The sequence below is a fragment of the Macrobrachium rosenbergii genome, chromosome 4, assembly GCF_040412425.1.
Source record: "Macrobrachium rosenbergii isolate ZJJX-2024 chromosome 4, ASM4041242v1, whole genome shotgun sequence".
Taxonomy (NCBI): domain Eukaryota; kingdom Metazoa; phylum Arthropoda; class Malacostraca; order Decapoda; family Palaemonidae; genus Macrobrachium; species Macrobrachium rosenbergii.
Window position 1 is genome coordinate 30,978,836 of NC_089744.1, and position 21,165 is coordinate 31,000,000.

Here is a 21,165-nt window from a genome sequence, read left to right on the forward strand (position 1 = left end):
TCTTTTCCAATTTTCTCTTGCAGTCTCCTCTTGTTTTTGTTTTTCCAATATTTGTCCCCCCCCCTTTCTCTCTCTCTCTCTCTCCTTGTTTACTCACTCTCTTTTCCAATTTTCTCTTGCAGTCTCCTCTTGTTTTTGTTTTTCCAATATTTGTCCCCCTTTCTCTCTCTCTCTCTCTCCTTGTTTACTCACTCTTTTCCAATTTCCTCATGCAGTCTCCTCTTGTTTTTGTTTTTCCAATATTTGTCCCCCCCCTTTCTCTCTCTCTCTCTCTCTCTCCTTGTTTACTCACTCTCTTTTCCAATTTTCTCTTGCAGTCTCCTCTTGTTTTTGTTTTTCCAGTATTTCTCTCTCTCTCTCTCTCTCTCTCTCTCTCTCTCTCTCGTTTCTTAGCCAAGAAAATTTCTTGTAGCGTTTGGAGAGATCATTTTGCCTTTTCCCGTTAGCAATGTTGACGAAGCCCCTTTCATTTACAAATGTTTATCGACTGTTCCTCCGGGAATCTTGACGAAGAGCTTTCCTAAGACTTTGTCGAATGCGAGGGTCACACGGCAACGTTTTCACCTTTTTTCTGCCTGTGTGTTTCTCAACGCCACTTCTCGGGAAGGATACGGAAGGAATTCTTTGGAAATATTCATCGGGTGACCTCCTTCCAGATGATTCCTTGTTGATGAGATTGTGCCGATTTCTCATCTTTCTCATCATCATGGAGTCCATTTCAACCACTGTAAGTACAATCAGGGGTTTTAGAGCTTTCTACTCCACGAGACAGTTGACTGTTTGCTCGGTCCAGTGATCAGTGGTCAAGGTCACGCTTCCTACTTACTCTGTATTTACGATAAGGGCAGAGGCGCACTCTCTTTCTAAGACTGTCTCATTTCACTTATAAAAACACATGCTTCTTGTTACTCTTGAATTGTTAAGAAAAACCACTATATAAAACCACGTTTTATACAGCTGTATAGCCGAAGAGGACCTTATTGAAGGTCGAAAGCTTGTTTTATATTGATTCACTTAAACTTGGTTTGATACAGTGGTTTTTTCTTAACCAACGTCTCATAATTTCATGTTTTCAACGGAGGTCGGTTATCAGCAGACCTCAGATGTTGCTGGATTTTGTAAAGTGTGGATTGGATATAAGAGACTTGTATGTACGTTTCGTTAACCTTAAAAAAAATCCAGTAGTGTAATGAGAACATGCAAGATGAGATTTCTCTTTCTTCATTTGTCTTTTTATTTCGGTTGCCCTCATTTCCTGTTGGGTGTCAGCTCCCTTCAAAGTGAGGAGGTTCGCCTCCAAACTGCTGCCGTTCATTAAGGCAGGGATGTTGCAATTTCGTCTGATAATCTCTGGGTGGGGTAGGGTGGAAGGTCGCCAAGGGAAAATGATGCCCAAAGAACCTTGTAGATTAGCCCGAGCAGGGAGCCGCTCTGTAGGTTCTGTTTAGCGCTGAAAGGAATCTAAAGTAACCGGATAATTGAGATCTAGACCGTTTTTTTATCAACATACACTGATCACTTTACAAACCCTGTAACAACGTGCGGAAAACAAATGTCTCCTATTGAGTCATAGAACATAAAAAGTGCGTCCCAAGGGCCTTACATAATATGAAGGATTTCACTTTCAGAGAATAGCTACGAAAAGTCGAAATGAACACACGGGCCTTTCTAGTCATAGCGATAAACCGTGGACTGTTCCTGGAATGTACTGGGCACTGGTCATCGCTTTGGGGCGTTTAACGAAAGAGAACAGAAACAGAATTGCAGGGAATGGAATCCATCTCACGAAGGGTGTACTCGCCACGTTTGCTTGACTACTCGTTGTCCGCCAGCTTCTCTCTCTCTCTCTCTCTCTCTCTCTCTCTCTCTCTCTCTCTCTCTCTCTCTCTCCACACCGAGAAGGGAGACTGGAAATAAAAGGCATAAGGGGCAGCAACTTCAACAAAAGCCATAACTGAATTTTCCATCTTTTGTTTCGAAAGTTATCACATTCAAATCGTGTATTGGCAGTCGGATTTCATAACTGCTTTGATATTACTTGGTTCCTTTTGTTGGTGTTGCTTCTACCAAAACTCTGAGAAATGATTCAGCAGTGATCGTTTGAGAGCAATGTAGACAGATGCTTGCTCGTGTATATCTTTGTGGTAGGTTATGTTTGAAAATGTACTGAAAGGAAAACACACACTAATCTTCATATCAGATTTATTTAGATTCGCACGTTCCAAAAACAGAAACTGTATGAATATATCAGGTTAGGAAAACTCGAGCAAAACGGAAGCCTACTGAGATACATACCAAGATATGATATTCAGGTAATAGAGGCAATAAAAGTTGTGTAGCGACAGAAAGAAAGTTCTACCTGTCCTTGGATACATTTCAGTGCTCGTCGAGTCGCCTCTGGCCGACTTATAGAGCTGAAGTCCCTGATGGTATATATCTAACCTTCACGGCGTCACCTGCAAGGGTAAGGCCAGTTTCCAGGCGCTTTCACACCAGAACAATTTTGCGGGCAAGAAGGAACTTGCTTTCATCAATATTTCTGAGGACAAGAAGGGACGTACCATCACCAAAGCTTCTGTGAAGGAAGGAACATAAGATCACCCATGCTTCTGGGGACAAGAAGCAACTTATGAACACCCATGCTTCTGGGGGCAAGGAGCAACTATGAACACCCATGCTTCTGACTTATGAACACCCATGCTTCTGGGGACAAGAAGCAACTTATGAACACCCATGCTTCTGGGAGACGAGAAGCAAAGCAACTTATGAACACCTATGCTTCTGGGGAGAAGAAGCAACTTATGGACACCCATGCTTCTGGGAACAAGAAGCAACTTATGAACACCCATGCTTCTGGGGACAAAAAGCAACTTATGAACACCCATGCTTCTGGGGACAAGAAGCAACTTATGAAAACCCATGCTTCTGGGGACAAGAAGCAACTTATGAACACCCATGCTTCTGGGGACAAGAAGAACAATGCTTCTGGGATGAACACCCATGCTTCTGGGGACAAAAAGCAACTTATGAACACCCATGCTTCTGGGGACAAGAAGCAACTTATGAACACCCATGCTTCTGGGGACAAAAAGCAACTTATGAACACCCATGCTTCTGGGGACAAGAAGCAACTTATGAACACCCATGCTTCTGGGGACAAGAAGCAACTTATGAACACCCATGCTTCTGGGGACAACTTATGAAAAGCAACTTAACTTATGAACACCCATGCTTCTGGGGACAAAAAGGAACTTATGAACACCCATGCTTCTGGGGACAAAAGCAACTTATGAACACCCATGCTTCTGGGACAAAAAGCAACTTATGAACACCCATGCTTCTGGGAACAAGAAGCAACCAACACCCATGCTCCTGGGGACAAGAAGCAAACATGAACACCCATGCTTCTTGGGACAAGAAGGAACACCCATGCTTCTGGGGACAAGAAGCAACTTATGAACACCCATGCTTCTGGGAACAAGAAGCAACTTATGAACACCCATGCTTCTGGGAACAAGAAGCAACTTATGAACACCCATGCTTTGGGGACAGAAGCAACTTATGAACACCCATGCTTCTGGGGACAAAAACAAAACCCATGCCAACTGGGGACAAGAAGCAACTTATGAACACCCATGCTTCTGGGGACAAGAAGAACAATGCTTCTGGGAACAAGAAGCAACCTATGAACACCCATGCTCCTGGGGACAAGAAGCAACTTATGAACACCCATGCTTCTTGGGACAAGAAGCAACTTATGGGAACAGCAACCCACCCATGCTTCTGGGGACAAGAAGCAACTTATGAACACCCATGCTTCTTGGGACAAGAAGCAACTTATGAACACCCATGCTTCTGGGGACAAGAAGCAACTGAATGAACACCCATATGCTTCTGGGGGAACACCCATGTTTCTGGGAATAAGAAGCAACCTATGAACACCCATGCTTCTGGGGACAAGAAGCAACTTATGAACACCCATGCTTCTGGGGACAAGAAGCAACTTATGAACACCTGGGGACATGAACACCCATGCCTCTGGGGACAAGCAAATGAACAACTTCTGGGAACAAGAAGCAACCTATGAACACCCATGCTTCTGGGGACAAGAAGCAACAAACACCCATGCTTCTGGGAACGAAAAGCAAAGCAACTTATGAACACCCATGCTTCTTGGGACAAGAAGAACACCCATGCTTCTGGGAACAAGAAGCAACTTATGAAAACCCATGCTTCTGGGGACAAGAAACAACTTATGAACATCCATGCAACTTATGAACACTCATGCTTCTGGGAACAAGAAGTAACTTATGAACACCCATGCTTCTGGGAACAAGAAACAACTTATGGACATCCATGCTTCTGGGAACAAGAAAGCAACTTATGAACACCCATGCTTCTGGGGCAAGAAGCAACTTATGAACACCCATGCTTCTGGGGAACAAGAAGCAACTTATGAACACCCATGCTTCTGGGGACAAGAAACAACTTATGAACACCCATGCTTCTGGGAACAAGAAGCAACCTATGAACACCCATGCTTCTGGGGACAAGAAGCAACTTATGAACACCCATGCTTCTGGGAGACGAGAAGCAAAGCAACTTATGAACACCCATGCTTCTTGGGACAAGAAGCAACCTATGAACACCCATGCTTCTGGGAGACGAGAAGCAAAGCAACTTATGAACACCCATGCTTCTGGGAGACGAGAAGCAAAGCAACTTAAGAACACCCATGCTTCTGGGGACAAGAAACAACTTATGGACATCCATGCTTCTGGGGACAAGAAGAAACAACTTATGGACATCCTTATGAACACCCATGCTTCTGGGGACAAGAACCTATGAACACCCAACTTATGAACACCCATGCCTCTGGGGACATCCATGCTTCTTCTGGGGACAAGAAGCAACTTATGAACACCCATGCTTCTGGGGACAAGAAAGCAACTTATGAACACCCATGCTTCTTGGGACAAGAAACAACTTATGGGGAGACAAGAAGACATGAACACCCATGCTTCTGGGACAAGAAGACAACTTATGGACATCCATGCTTCTGGGGACAAGAAACAACTTATGGACATCCATGCTTCTTGGGACAAGAAGCAGAAGCACCCATTATGGGGAACTTATGAACACCCATGCTTCTGGGGATGAAAAAAGACATCCAGTTTAATAAGATCAAGAAATAACTTATGGACATCCATGCTTCTGGGAACAAGAAGCAAATTAAGATCACCAATGCTTCTGGGGACAAGAAGCAACTTATGAACACCCATGCTTCTGGGGACAAGAAGCAACTTATGAACACCCATGCTTCTGGGGACAAGAAGCAACTTATGGACATCCATGCTTCTGGGGACAAGAAGCAACTTATGAACACCCATGCTTCTGGGAGACAAGAAGCAACTTATGAACACCCATGCTTCTGGGGACAAGAATCAACTTATGAACACCCATGCCTCTGGGGACAAGAAGCAACTTATGAACACCCATGCTTCTGGGAACAAGAAGCAACCTATGAACACCCATGCTTCTGGGGACAAGAATCAACTTATGAACACCCATGCTCTGGGGACCAATTTGAACACCCATGCTTCTGGGAACAAGAATGAACACTCCATTGGGGACAAGAAATGATGAAGGTTTTGAACAATGACATGTCTGCAGCTGAACAGACGGGACAAGTCAATTGAAAACCATGCCTCTGGGGACAAGAAGTTTGATGTAATGGAAATGAGTGCAAACTGGGAGAATCAACTTATGAACACCCATGCCTCTGGGGACAAGAAGCAACTTATGAACACCCATGCTTCTGGGAACAAGACAACCTATGAACACCCATGCTTTGACAAGAAGCAACTTAAGATCACCAATGGTTCTGGGGACAAGAAGCAACTTAAGATCACCAGTGTTCTGGGGACAAGAAGCAACCTGGGATCACCAGTACTTCTGGGGAAAAACTTGGGACAAGAAATAACTTAAGATCACCAGTCCTTCTGAGGACAAGAAGGAACATACAACTGGGGACCCAATGAACACAGTCGACATACTTATGACATCCATGTACACCTAGTTCATTGTTGGGGACGTCACTAAAGGCAACTTATGAACACCCATGGTTTTACAAGAAGCAACTTGACTGATGTTCTGGGGACAAGAATCCTATGAACACCCATGCCTCTCCCCACCCAAAAAAAAAAAAAAAACAGGTTCACGGTGCTGCTTTGTTCATCCAAGGAATCATGACTCATGAACCCCCTGAGACAGGGCGTGACGTCCTAACATAGACAGTTGAGGGAACTGAATAGCAAGTAACATCGTAAATATGTTTTGATTACTTGATAGGTTAATTTTTTGTTGGAAGTTGGGGGACTCAAATAAACTCGAAGCCTGTGTATGTCAGCAATGCATTCCCAGGGCTTCGTACATCAAAGAGGATAAGCTCTCAGAGAGAGAGAGAGAGAGCAAAGAGAGAGAGAGAGGGAGAGAGAGAGAGAGAGGGAGAGAGAGAGCAACTTATGAAGAGAGAAGCGCAACTTATGAACACCCATGCTTCTGGGGAAAGAAACAAATGGACATCCATTCCAGCCAGACCATCTGCAGCCCCTGCCTAGTTTGTCATTTGGGGACATGAAACAACTTATGGACATCCATGCTTCTTGGGACAAGAAGCAACTTATGGACATCCATGCTTCTGGGGACAAGAAATAACTTATGGACATCCATGCTTCTGGGAACAAGAAGCAACCTATGAACACCCCTGCTTTGGGACAAAAATGAATAATGCTTCTGAGTTTTCCTCTGGGGACAGAATGGGGACAAGAAGCACACACACACACACTTATGAACACATGGGGACAAGAAACAACTTATGGACATCCATTTGTTACCTGGGAGATGATTAAGGTTCCTTGTCAATGTGGCACATTTTTTTATCCTGTGTAATTTCTCCTTTCCAGTGGTTTAACATTCTGCAGCTGTAGACGTGTCCAACGACTTTGTCAGCATGAATGACGTGCAGGACTGACATTGACAACGCACATCACATCCTTTGGTGCTGGGATCACCAGTAGTTCTGGGGAAAAACTCGGGACAAGAAACAACTTAAGATCACCAGTCCGTTGACAAGAAGGAACATACAATGAGTTCTTAGGTATGGCATTTTAACATCAAAACAGTGGGTTTTTTTTTACTGATGTTTAGAGAGCCTCTCACAGTGCATCGTCTACGGTGCTCTTTGTCAGGATCATGATCTAATGATATCTAACATAGACAGTTGAGGGAGAAATACATCGTAAATATGTTTTGATTATAGGTTAAAAAAAAAAAAACTCGAAGCCTGTGTATGTCAGCAATATTACATAGGTTACTTAGTAGAGAGAGAGAAGAAAGAGATAGTTGATTTCCAGAGGACCATCCAGGCCAGTTTTGTCATTTTTAATCGCTATTCCTGTACTTTGAATGAATAATTCTCTGAGTTTTCCTCACAGAATACACACACACACACACAACACACATACACACTGCATTTGTTACCTGTGATTAACTCACACATTTTTTTTATCCTGTGTAATTTCTCCTTTCCAGTGGTTTAACATTTCGGCGCCCAACGACTTTGTCACATGAATTTTAGAAAATACATGCTATCTGTTTTGTCCGTTGATTGTATATGAGTTCTTATATGGCATTTAACATAAAAATTTTTAAGTAGAGAGTTCCAGTGCATCGTCTAATTCTGTCAGGACATCTAATGATATCTATTTCATAGAGAAATACTGGTGATGTAAAAAAAAAAAAAAATACCACGTATATGTTACTTAGTACGGGTGATAGTTGATTTCCCGAGGCCAGGCCAAAATTTTTAGTCAGGTTGTGGCCTGAACTCAAATATCCTATCTGTAACATAAAGTTTAATCCTTTCTGTTAAGGTGTTTTTAGAAAATACATCTATCTGTCTGATATTAAGGGTTTATATACATGAATATATATATATATATATATATATATATATATATATATATATATATATATATATATATATATATATATATATATATATATATATATATATATATATATATATATATATATATATATATATATATATATATATATATATACTGTATATGTATAGATATATAAATATATATATTTATTTATTCAGTATATATATATATATATATATATATATATATATATATATATATATATATATATATATATATATATTCGTCAAAAATCGTAAAATATCTTCGCGTAAGAAAAGACGACTTGTTATGATTTGCAAATTTCGTTTTAATGAGAGTCTGATTTGCCTTAATTCATTAGAACTATATACATATACACACACACACATACACATACAGTATATATATATTCTTTCTCTGCATCTTTTCCCACTTCCATGTGGGGTCGATGTTTCTGACAGCTTTCCTCCACCTGGTTCGGTCAAACACATCGTCCTCTGACAATTGTTTGTCTCTCGGGTCTTCTCTAACCACATCCATCTACCTTCGCTTTGGTCTTCCTCTTGCTCTCCCATCAGGCATCTCCATCTGCATCACTCTCCTCCCGACATATGTCTCATCCCTTCTCATCACGTGGCCATACCACTGCAGTCTTCTTTCCTGGGCCTACTTTGATAGTTCTACGACTGTAGTAGTTCCTCTTATTCTTTCATTTTTGATCATGTCCATTTTTGTTACTCCACACATCCACCTGAGCATTTTCATCTCTACGGCATCCAATTTCTTCTCTTGCACTCTCTTTACCGGCCATGTTTCTGCTCCATATATCAAAGCTGGTCCCACTACTGTCTTATACACTCTTCCTTTCTTATCTTATACATTCTTCCTTTAACCTTTCTCCAATTTTTCCATCCAGCCTGCACTCTGTGTTATTTTTGCATCCAAATTTCCATCATCAGCCACTGTTGAACCAAGATACCTAAATTTTTCTACTTGATTCAACCTTGTCCCTTCCATACTAATCTCGAAGTCTTCATCTTCATTAAAACTTAGATATTCAGTCTCCTTCCTACTGATCTTTAATCCTGTGTCTTCCAGTATCTTCCTCCATTGCTCTAGTTTTGACTCCAATATACAGAGTGAATATATATATATATATATATATATATATATATATATATATATATATATATATATATATATATATATATATATATATGTATGTATGTATGTATAATATTCATGAAGCTACAAATGTCACTTAATATCCATGGTGGAGGTGGGTTAATGCCGAAGCCAAGTACGATTTCTCCTCTCTCGACGGGTAAATAAGTACGGCAGATTCGGCATTAACTTATACCTCTCTTGGTGGCTCAATGGTTTCGAATGGAGTCGCTGGAAGGTACCGTGTCGAAGGATCGAGACCCGGCGGTTCCGATCCATTTATCATAAAAAAAATTCTCCTTCGGTGATAATTCCCCATCGAGGATATTCCTGAAGTAGCAGAATGAATTGGATATTTTAGCTTTATGAATGTATATAAACATTTGTAACTTTATGAATGTATATAAATCACGGTGTGATAAAATATATATATATATATATATATATATATATATATATATATATATATATATATATATATATATATATATATATATATATAGTTCTAATGAATTGAGGCGAATCAGACTCTCATTAAGACGAAATTTGCAAATCATGACAAGTCATCTTTTCTTACGCGAAGATATTTTACGATTTTTGACGAATTGATTTATTGTAATCAATCCACCAAGCACATCGATTAGACATTCTACCGTTTCATTCTAAAGTAGAGAGAGAGAGAGAGAGAGAGAGAGAGAGAGAGAGAGAGAGAGAGAGAGAGAAGCTGAACACGGAAAAATGAACTAGTTTCTCTGTGGACCAAACCCGAGGCGCCTTGCCCATTGCGTCACTTGCCTTCTGTAAAAAAAAAGGGAGAAAAAAAATACTGTAAACCGGATTTACATTTAACGGCCACTTTCTAAAGTAGGCGACCTTCGCAACGGTCACTTCATGATGACTGATAATCTGAATCACAGGGGTTATGGAATCACAAACTGAATCGGGAACGGGACGAGTGAGCATTCGAATGTTCGGTAGAAATTACGAGATGAGGAAAATAATGAGATAATTCTCTCTCTCTCTCTCTCTCTCTCTCTCTCTCTCTCTCTCTCTCTCTCTCTCTCTCTTTACAAATTATCACGCACACTCGCCGACAAATCCGTAACCTAAAAAATTAGATATTTACAGCAAGTTTTATTAAGGGAATATTAATAACAAAACCATGTATGAAGTGATTATTTATAATGAAAAGATTTATCAAGTGAATATTAATTGTTGACATTGTTTCATCTTGGGAAAGGTGAAACAAGATCTGTTTCAACGGCTTCATCTTTTTTATTTTTTGCCCATTTTCAGGACGGAAATTTCCGGCTCTCGCCATGTGATTAAAGGTGCAGGCAAATATATTTCGACAGTTTAAAAAGTTGTTATATACGTCTCGACCCTTTGAAGCAAGTCTGTGACAAAGAGAGAGAGAGAGAGAGACAGGTTTATTGAAACTAGGTCCGGTAGAGAGAGAGAGAGAGAGAGAGAGAGAGAGAGAGAGAGAGAGAGAGAGAGAGAGAGAGAGAGAGAGAGAGAGAGAGCTGCTCTTAAGTGATACAAAGCAAGCAGAAGTGCTCTCAAGCGATCACCTTATGAACAAAATGACTCCTGAAGTTGCGTTTTCGGACGAAATTGAGCCTTGGCAGTTTCAGTTAACTTAAATAGCCTACATCATTTGGACTCGTTTTAAGATTTATTTTAGCCTTATCAAGCATTCAGCTTCAAAATGAGACCAAAACCAGTGTCTTATTATAAAAATTCTCCATAGGGGGTTAGTGCACTAATGGCATTAATTACGGTTCTTTGCTGCGTCCCCTCGGCACCTTCCTTTCATCCCTTTTACTGTACCTCCGTTTTCGTTTTTCTATTTTACTTTCCTCAACCCTCTCCTAACAATTGATTCATAGTGCAACTGCTTTGAGGTTTTCCTCCTGCTACACCTCTCAAACCTTTTTACTGTCAGTTTCCGTTTCAGCGCTGAGTGACCTCAGGTCCTGGCGCTTCGCCTTTGGCCTAAATTCTATATTCTGTTCTATTCTGTTACGGTGGAAACTGACTTTAAAACAGACGTATTAAAGACAGATACCTCAAAGCAACGCTTCAAAAATCCGGTCAAGATTCATGATTATTTTTTTTTTATCTTTTTCCTTTCGCTTGGCTGGAAAGTAGGTGGCATGAATACCGATAAACTATTTATTACTCGGAAGGGAATTTATTGCAGTTTTGCTTGGTGGACAATAAATCGTGTATCTGTAAAGACAGGTGTTTATTCAGTCAAGTTCAATTCGTCATTTTACCTCGTGATTTTTTTGAGTTCCAGCATTTCACCCTCAGACTGACAAAGACTGAGTGTCTTAGAATGAAAGGCATAATTATTAAAAAAACTAAAAAGACAAAATTCTCAATCAAAACTTTTTGTCGAAAGTGTTGAAATAAAACTAAACACGCTTAAAATAGATTCTTTAAATGTATTTATAATTAACTATGTTATGTTAAATGATCAGATTATAAAAGAAAGAATTTTTGGCGATTTTTGATTGGTTGTCAAACCTGGGGGAGGGGGGAGAGGAGGAAACCTCCTATTGGCTGGAGCGGAATGATAGAATTATAATGAAAACACGACAAGAAGTACAGAACAGGGAACATATAAGAGAGCTTTAGACTTTTGTTACTTCAGTTTATTATGTTCATGCAAAGATGACTGGGACCACAATCAGTTTTGTCAGCCCCGTGGTGCCGCAGGATTGACCCCTGTCATTTTCAGCACCCAGGCCCATTGGCCTTTGACCTCTGCCATGTCTGGGAAGACGACGGTCACCCCTTTCGTCCCAGGCTTGAACTGGAAAGGAAAAATGAGGTAAAGTTCGTGGTTTTCAAATTTTTTCGAATATGTGCAGCATGCCGTCATGTTTCAAGATGAAGAGAAGAAGAATAAACGCTGAATTGATCCAGTCTTTGGTATTCTATAAAGAGTACGCTCCATAATGTGATGAAAAGTGTCTGCTAGTTTGGCAGGACATACCTCCAGCATGTCGTCGTAACCGTAGAGGAAAATCTGGGTGCGTTCAGTTGGTGCAACAGACGCAAGAAGCAGGTTGTGATTCTTCGGCCAGCTGAGGACTATGGCGTAAGTCACTCCCGGTTTGGCAGTAAACCTTGTGATCAGATCAGATTTGGAAAATACTCATAACAAGGTACTTGACATAACATCTTATTTTGTTAGCCAGTAAGGACATGAGATATCACGTGACAAATTCCCTTGGCAAACTGCTTGTCATATGAAGAACATATATTGTCATATTTTTTGCAGTGTACCACACGACAGAATTTTCAAGAGTGCCTAAAACAGTCGTGAAATATTCATCATTTCTCAGTTTGGAAGTGTTCTTTCTTACATTAAATCCCATGAAAGAAATCTTATATTGTATTTATTAATTCCAATAAAATAAATTTCATATGGTATTAACATGAAGTCTTATAAAAGGAACTTTATATTGTGTTAATATAAAGTCTAATGAACAGAATTTTATCATGTAAAATGTGTCAGTTGTTTGCTTAAATATTTTATCACTGTATTCTCTGATGTAATCAGCTAATGACCCCCATTTGAGGTCATTAAAATGAATGAAGCCAATGTAGGTCAGCATTCCTGTACTGACAATTAACCTTACATGAACTGAATCAACTTTCCCGCCGTGCAAGGGTTTTGGTAACATTTATTCTTCATTGCGGAAATTTGTTTATTCTCAAAGCCATATTGTGAATGTAATCCTTTATCGAATAATAACACGAATGTAAAGAAAATTAATTACTCAGCACAATCGTGAAATGTCAACTAAACTGTAAGCATGAAGGGGAACCAAACTGGAAAACATTTCATGAAGCCTTGTCTTTAGAAATAATGTCAGGAGAATTTTTTACTCTAAGGAAGCACAGATGAGCTCAAAGGATATATATATATATATATATATATATATATATATATATATATATATATATATATATATATATATATATATATATTCCTTTGAGCTCATATGTGCTTCCTTAGATATATATGTATGTGTGTGTGCGCATGTGTTTGTGTGTGCGTGTTCGCAAATATTCAAAGCACAACACATACTTTACGCAAAAGACTTAATTTATTTGTACAGTCCTGGCAAAAGTAAACGAGATAATAACACAAAGAGGAGAGAACTCATACTTACCAAACACCCGGAGTCACGGAGTCATTCTGGTGCACCCAAGGGCGGGACCCGTAGATGGCGCCCCCGTTCGTCCCAAGCCACGCCCCTAGTTGCCTCAGTCTCTCTTCCATGATGGGCGGGAGACGGCCGTCCCTCGTCGGTCCAATGTTGAGTAGGATGTTTCCTGTATTCGAAACCGGAAAGGATTTTGTTTTAAAAGGCTTCGAATTTTTTAAAAGCTTTGTTCCTCACTGTCTCCTTGCTGTTCCGAAATCTCACTCTTGGCTGTGTTGGTTGTTTTATTGCACTTTTAGTATGTAAGTAGATAATATGTTACGAGTGACAAAGACGAACCTACACTAGGAACTTAAATGAGATTTTGAATATATATATATATATATATATATATATATATATATATATATATATATATATATATATATATATATATGTGTGTGTGTGTGTGTGTGTGTGTGTATGTATATATATATATATATATATATATATATATATATATATATATATATATATATATATATATATATATATATATATATATATATATATATATATATATATATATATATATATATATATATATATATATATATATATATATATATATATATATAGAATTCGAACCTCATGAAGAGCTAACAGTTTAGGCAGTTTAAAAGTGTATATATCTATTGCATCTGTCGAACGTATGTAAGCCAACGTATGTGAATTTGGCTCTTGTTAATCAAAGTAGGTGTTCGTGAAACACACTGTTATGAGCGTTTGTGGAGTCTGGAGTTTCAGAAGTCTCAATATCAACAGCTTTTGCAACATCAGTTTTTATTTTACCTCCATTCCCTACGCTTCGTCTCTTCAGTCTTGCTGTTCAGCCTCTCTGGCCATTACTACTCAGTGCACACGAGGGGTTCTTTTCCAGTTCCACCTTCAGGTCGTTTTACTTCATCTCCTTTATTTTGTTTATCTCTTTATCTTGCTGTCCAACCACTCCAACTCTCTCTTTTCACTATCTTGGGAGTTGAAAGTGCCGCAGTGCTTGGCTCGACAGCCTAAAATTGTCACGAAATCAAATCAAAACCGAAAGATGTCTTACCTCCACAGCTGATCGTCTCAGCCACTTGTGTAATGATTTCCTGAATGGTTAGGTAGTCAGTGAGAGGTGCGTTTCTTCTGTAACCCCAAGACCCCTTGTCCATTGGCATACAGTTCTCCCACTTGAATGGTTGCACTGTACCTGCAGAAGATAATTACGGAAGGTTTTCAAGTATCATTCCTGCAAAATTCATGTCGAAAGTAAGTTTCGTTTTTCATTGAAAACCAAAAACTTATTTGACTGGTGTTTGTTTTGTGTGAGATTCATACCACTGCAAAACAGAGTACTTCAGTATTATAAGGATTATATGTGGCTGGTCTCCCCCCACCAAACTTCCTTGCCTGAAACTCCTTCACTTTATTACTTAAGAGATAAATCCTAAGTTAATTTTCCCTAGTCAGACGTAACTTACAGTAGTCATTTTAACATCCTCCGTGACACCACAAACTGTTTACAGGTGGGTGAGTTTGTGGACAGTAGGCCAAAGATGACCCCTAGTCCCAACGAACCTAGGCCAAAGTTTGCACCATTTAGCTGTGTGTGTGTGTGTGTGTGTGTGTGTGTGTGTGTGTGCATTCTAGTAGGCACAATAACCCTTTGAGGTTTCGGTTTCCTCGCACACTTTGGATATGCTTATCAGTTATCACTACACGCTTTGAATCCGAGATGAGATATAAAGAAGCCTTCCCTTCTTTCTCTGCTGGATTAGCATAGTGGACTATAAGCGGTAACTTCGGTCTTGAGTATGTGGGTTCAAATCCCACTTCTGAGAGAAAAGGATTCTTAATTTTTTTCTTACTGGTGTTTCAGACACTTGTCTTGAAAAGCGTATCCAAAGCGTGTAAGGAAATGTTGAAATGTGAAAAGGTCGTGGCTACTAAATATGTACATTATACATCCGATGACAGTGACCGTAGAGAATATTTATGTTCTATATATATTTACACACACGACAGTGATTTATTTTTCAGTTTAAAATGATATTACTAAAAGCCATTCTAATAAGTGAACAGATCTCACCCAAAATGTGGGAACCTCTCAAGTATATAAACTTAAATTTTTCATCCGTCGTTACTCAGATTTTAAAAAAAGGCTAGATTGCTGCCGTGCTAATATACAGAAACCTTTTATTTCTCATGGTGACCCTTAAAAACGAAAACAACCGAAGGAGGAATTTAGGCCATCCTTGTCCTACTGAAGTCTTTTAAATATTTCAAAACAGGCTTCAGGTACCAAAAGGGCGATGTATATAGTAATCACCTGGGTTATATTTGTCGTGACAGGTGTAGAAAGAGCCGTGGTGGCAGTGGATATCCATACCCCAGCGGTCGTTGGCGACCACCGTCTCCTTGACGGGCGAGTCGTTGAAGAGCCACGCCAGGAAAACCGTCGCGTTCCAATACCAGTCCGGAGCCTCGGCGTCGCCGTCGGACCAAATGATTTCGGGTTTGTACGTCTTGACCTACGCGAGAAATAATTGGGAAAATAGTATGTGCTTATTCATGAAGGTTTCATCATAGTTTTTCGTGGTAGAGACGAGTCCACTTCCCTAAATCAAATAATCTTAACACATTAACGAACCCCTGGAAGAGAGTGAAAAACATATCTGTCGTGTGGGTTTATTTAGGTTTTAAGTTACCTTTGTAGACTTTTTTCCCTTGTTACATAATTTTAAAGGATAGTTTTTCGGGTACAAGTATGTTTAGGATTATCGTACCACAGCCCTAGCATATATATCCACCGTCTATTCATATATTCATAAGCTGGTTTCGTTGGAATGTTGGAAAGTGAGTCTAAAGCTAGTAATCAACATAGGTTCCAAAGACAGGACCTGAAAGCTTACGTAGTCTTTCTGTTATTTCTTTTATCCTTTATGAAGCGGACGTTATTTTAACAAACCTAATAACAACCTGCAGTCTTGTAAGACAGACGTTTTCAAATCTATCGGATCATTGATAAAAATCCTTATGTATACACGGACTCCAACTATAAACCACCATATAGAACGTTTGTTGACTTATCGCACACAAAGATTGCTTATATTATTTTTTAAAATAAATAAACTTTGTCTCCCTCTTGTTTAAAAAATGCAGAGAGAGAGAGAGAGAGAGAGAGAGAGAGAGAGAGAGAGAGAGAGAGAGAGAGAGAGAGAGAGCGAGCTTGTGATTGCCCTACCACGATAAGACCCAGATATGCCCTGATATCAAAAAAGGCTAAATATAATTTTTTCATTTTCTAAATTTACGCAGTATTACTTTTGGTCGTGTATACAAATGGAAGTAGTTTTTTAAACACTAGCTAAATTCTTAGACGTCTTAAAAATTACTTTTAATGTAACAATATAGCACTGAAAACAAATTTAGTATATTTTGAAACACTGAAGAGAAGAAACAGTAAATAGATTGTGGTTTGTTTTCGAACTTACAATGTCGTAGAGTTCGGGCAACGTTTTCGAGACGACAAAGTCGTTGGTTTGGAACAGGTTAGCTTTATCTTCCAGGTATAGAGGATTGAACCACTCGTAGAGCGAGTGGTACAGGCCGAAGTGAATATGGGGGGCTTTTGTTCTCAGTGCACTGACCAAATCACCTGTATCCGGAAAAATAAAATAGATTGATGTGCTTTAAAAGGTACAAAGGGTCACTGTGAAAGGTAGATAATTGAGTATGGCAAGAGGGAAGACTGTGAAAGTTTAATAAGGTCTTTTGAACATAAAAGGGTAGTCGTGCTGGATGATTTAAATGTAAAGGTAGGTGGTAGAGAATTAAATGGAACAGTTAACAGTTTGTAGTGCTTGGGATGGAAAAAGCTTTGTGGTAAATGTGTTCTACGAAGGCTTGATTGTTGGGAATTTGTGGCCCTTAAACAATATAAATAATCATATTAAGGAAATTTCAAGATAGGAAAGAAAAAAATGCTAGATCTTGTGTTAGTACAGAAGATATGAAAGAGAAGGTTTGATAGAGTTAATGGTACACATATATTCTGTGAAATTTTGTATATCATTACCTGATCATGTTCTCAAATTAAGAAATTCACAGAGAAAGGAAACTATGAAAATATTCCTTACCGACCAAATCTCGTTTTGGCCCAACATCCATACTATTCCAGTTCCAAGAATTTGACGAGGGCCAAAGAGTGTAGCCCTCAACATGCTTGCTAGTAAGCACGATGTACTGAGCCCCTGAAGCATTGAAAACCTCCGTCCATTCTTCAGGGTCAAAGAACTCTGCAGTGAACTGGGAAGCGAAGTCTTGATAGGTGGCGTTGGGAGGATAGTTTTCCTTCATGAAGTTGACGTAGTAAGGGTTTTCAGCCTCTAGGTGAAGGAAAAAATATGAAATAGTCAATTAATTTGCATAAACAAACGAGTCTGGCTTTAATACGATAAATCATGTGTAAGAAAGGGTAGTATGCTTGGCAAATCTGATAGCATTTCATTTTTTCATGAAGAATCGTGCTAGTCACATAGCGTATAGAAACAAGTGTAAACATCTACAGGTACTCACTCTTCCAGAGTTCCCAGAACCATTCCGAACCGAAGGAAGGGACAGAAAAGACACCCCAGTGAACAAAGATCCCAATTTTAGCATCATCGTACCATTGCGGGAGAGGCCGAGTGTCTAAGGAATCCCATGATGGGTCGTACCTGGCCAGGACGCCAACCAGAAGACATGTGCCTGCAAAACATTTTCAGGATCATACACATCTCCCAAAATACCACTAATGTAAATTGATAAAAGAAATCCCTTAGTGTTCTGAAAGCAATGCTTAGCTTTTTCATAAAATCACAAATCACTGAAGCTGATTGTGCATTCAGACCACCAGGAGTTGCAAGGAATGAAACATCTGTGTAGCTTGGGGTCTTTCCTTTCAGTCTTGTTCTGTCCTCTTCTGCTATTTGTGGCAAGTGAGTCATCTTAAGTGCCACATTTAGTATGCTATTTCTTCTTGACTGTGGCCTTCCATACTTCCATGGCTTAAGGGGGGAGGGGGTACTCAGGTGCGCAATTTTTCATTTTCCTGTTTTGTTAGGCAGGTTGACTACACAGTCTTGATGAGCAGCAATATTTTATTGACATACCATCATCTTAGAACTTGACAGAAAGAAGGCTTACCTCCCATGCTGATTTATACGTCTGATGTTTGTATCTTACCAACAGGCATATATTGTCAATGTCTACATAATACTTATATACAAGTTCTCTCGAAAATATCTTGGGACGAAACAGACCCAGAATGTGAGAAAATAGCTTTTTGATTAATATTTTGCACTTGAATCGAAGTGCTGCAGAAACAAGGGAGCGTTCATCTGGAACCTCTCAAGAGTTGGTTTAAATCCTACTATAGAAACCTCTTTGTTTATTACCCAATAGGACTCAGGCTTGAAGTGAAAAGCGTATCTCAGAAGTTTAAGGAACCAGAGAAGTTACGAGGTTACATATATATAGATATAGATATATATATATATATATATATATATATATATATATATATATATATATATATATATATATATATATATGAATAGGATTTATTGTGTGCATAAGGCAAATTGATAAATATGTTTTGTTCCTTTAATTTTGCTGAAGTGAATTAAGACCAGGGAAACAGTTAAAATTTGTTTGATGGAGTGATGCCCTTTTGCTCTGGTATATTTCTTGTTTAATTGTTGATACCTCACACTTGTTTTGATAAACTTAGTCTGATTTCTCACGTGATTAGTAAGTTTGTTAAGGGATCACCGTTACCTTTTAAAGTACTCAGTCGTAATTTTTATTGCTATGAGAGTTCCGGTATCTGGCTGAAGTAAGGTAAATTTTTGAATTCTGTGATCAGTTGTATAATAACCAGGTACTTGTTACGCATTGTGACAATATATATATTATGTATATAATACATGTGCATATAAAATATATATATATATATATATATATATATATATATATATATATATATATATATATGTGTGTGTGTGTGTGTGTGTGTGTGTGTGTGTATGTATGTATATTTATGTACATGTGTACATACTACATTATTATTAAAACATATTACTAATTCTAGAATACTCTGTTAAGTTATCTACATCACTAACTCTTTTAGGGTCTGACATTACACTACATACGATATTTCAACAATTATTATTATTACACAGGACACATTATAACTAGAATAGTAAATGTATCAAAATCATGGAATGCTATGCATATTACAAGACAATATCACGAAATTCCTCCCCCCAGAAGATTAGTTATCCTGGGTTTGAATCCAACGATTCACAGCAGGATAAATAATCTGTTATGACATTATCTTTTCCTGACATATGTTTCACTTTTACATTATACTGTTGGAGGCATAAAGACTGCCTGGTCAGAGTCTGATTGTTATTTTTCATCCTATTGATGAATGAGATAGGGTTGTGGTCAGACAACACTAAAATTTCTTCATTCTAGGGCCTGTTCACATATACTTCAAACTTTTTCAATGCTGTGATTAATGTTAATGTTTCTTTTTCAGTTGTAGAATAATTTTTCTGATGTTTTTTCAACTTTGAAGACATGAAACACGCTAGATGCAGAATACTGCTGTCATCTTCTTGAAGTAGAACAGCTCCAATTCCACAGTCGGATGTATCAACTTGTATTACAAGCTTCTCATTGAAGTCTGGAGCTTGAAGCACTAGTCTTGAAGTTAAAACCTTTTCATATGATTCTTGACATTCTGGGGTCCAAACAAACTTTGTCTTCAGACTGGTTAAGTCAGTTAAGGGAGCTACTATGGCTGAGAAATTTGGACAGAATCGGTGATAAAATCCAGCCATGCCCAAAAATCTTCATAGTTGTTTCCTTGCAGTAGGGGGCGGGGGCGGGTATCTTTACGGATACCTTCTACATTAGCATCAACAGGAGTGAGAAGGCCTTTTCCAACTTCAGATCCCAGATACTGAACAGTTGCCCTTCCAAACTCACTTTTTTGTAAGTTGATTGTTATTTCTGCTTCCTGTAGTTTCTTGAACATTTTCCTTAAAGTTGTCAGATGTTCTTCCCATGTGTTAGAATAAATCACAACGTCATCAAGGTATACACCAACTCCTTCTATGGATCCTAGCAGTTGATCCATCACTCGTTGGAATGTTGCAGGTGCATTCATCAGACCAAACGGCAAAACAGTATATTGATACAGTCCAAAGGAGTTATGAAAGCTGACAGCAACTTAGCATCCTCATCTAAGGGAATTTGATAATCTTTCAACAAGTCTATCTTGGAAACAAATTTGGCTTGCCCAATATTATCAAGTAATTGATCTATAAGAGGCAAGGGATAATTGTCAGCCACACTTAAAGAATTCAGTTTCCTATAATCAGTACACATCCTAATTGAGCCATCTGGTTTCTTCACTAACACACAAGGAGAACTATAATGACTTGAACTGGGTTCTGCTAATCTGTGCTGCAACAAATACTCCACTTCTTTCTTCAAAACATCTCGATGAAAAGGTGATAAGTGATATGCTCTAGTGGTCTGGTAAAACTAAGGTATACTTAACTTTTCTGTTTAAAAGTTTTTCCATCTCTGATCTTTATCTCATGCTTTGTCAGATCGGTACGACTAGGCACATCTGTAAAGTCCCCACTGAGCGGATTTTCTATGGTGAACCACCCGTTTTCTTCGATATCGCTCATACTTTTTCCTGTGTAAATATGTATCTATTACTAATTCATTTGTATCTGTTTCCTTTCCACATGTGT

The 21,165-nt window shown here is 38.8% G+C and overlaps 1 protein-coding gene across 1 annotated transcript in view; it reads right to left on the reverse strand.

Moving 5' to 3' along the window:
* Positions 1 to 11,373: 11,373 nt before the first annotated feature.
* The window catches only part of LOC136832166 (alpha-L-fucosidase-like), a 17,136-nt gene continuing 7,344 nt past the window's right edge, over positions 11,374 to 21,165 (reverse strand). The window contains exons 2-9 of the mRNA XM_067092909.1: positions 17,927 to 18,097; positions 17,488 to 17,736; positions 16,843 to 17,006; positions 15,678 to 15,879; positions 14,418 to 14,558; positions 13,331 to 13,493; positions 12,145 to 12,277; positions 11,374 to 11,961 (exon numbers count right to left, since the gene is read on the reverse strand). Coding sequence (XP_066949010.1) covers positions 11,845 to 11,961; positions 12,145 to 12,277; positions 13,331 to 13,493; positions 14,418 to 14,558; positions 15,678 to 15,879; positions 16,843 to 17,006; positions 17,488 to 17,736; positions 17,927 to 18,097 — 1,340 coding nt within the window. The 3' untranslated portion in view covers positions 11,374 to 11,844. The remainder of the gene's footprint in view (positions 11,962 to 12,144; positions 12,278 to 13,330; positions 13,494 to 14,417; positions 14,559 to 15,677; positions 15,880 to 16,842; positions 17,007 to 17,487; positions 17,737 to 17,926; positions 18,098 to 21,165) is intronic.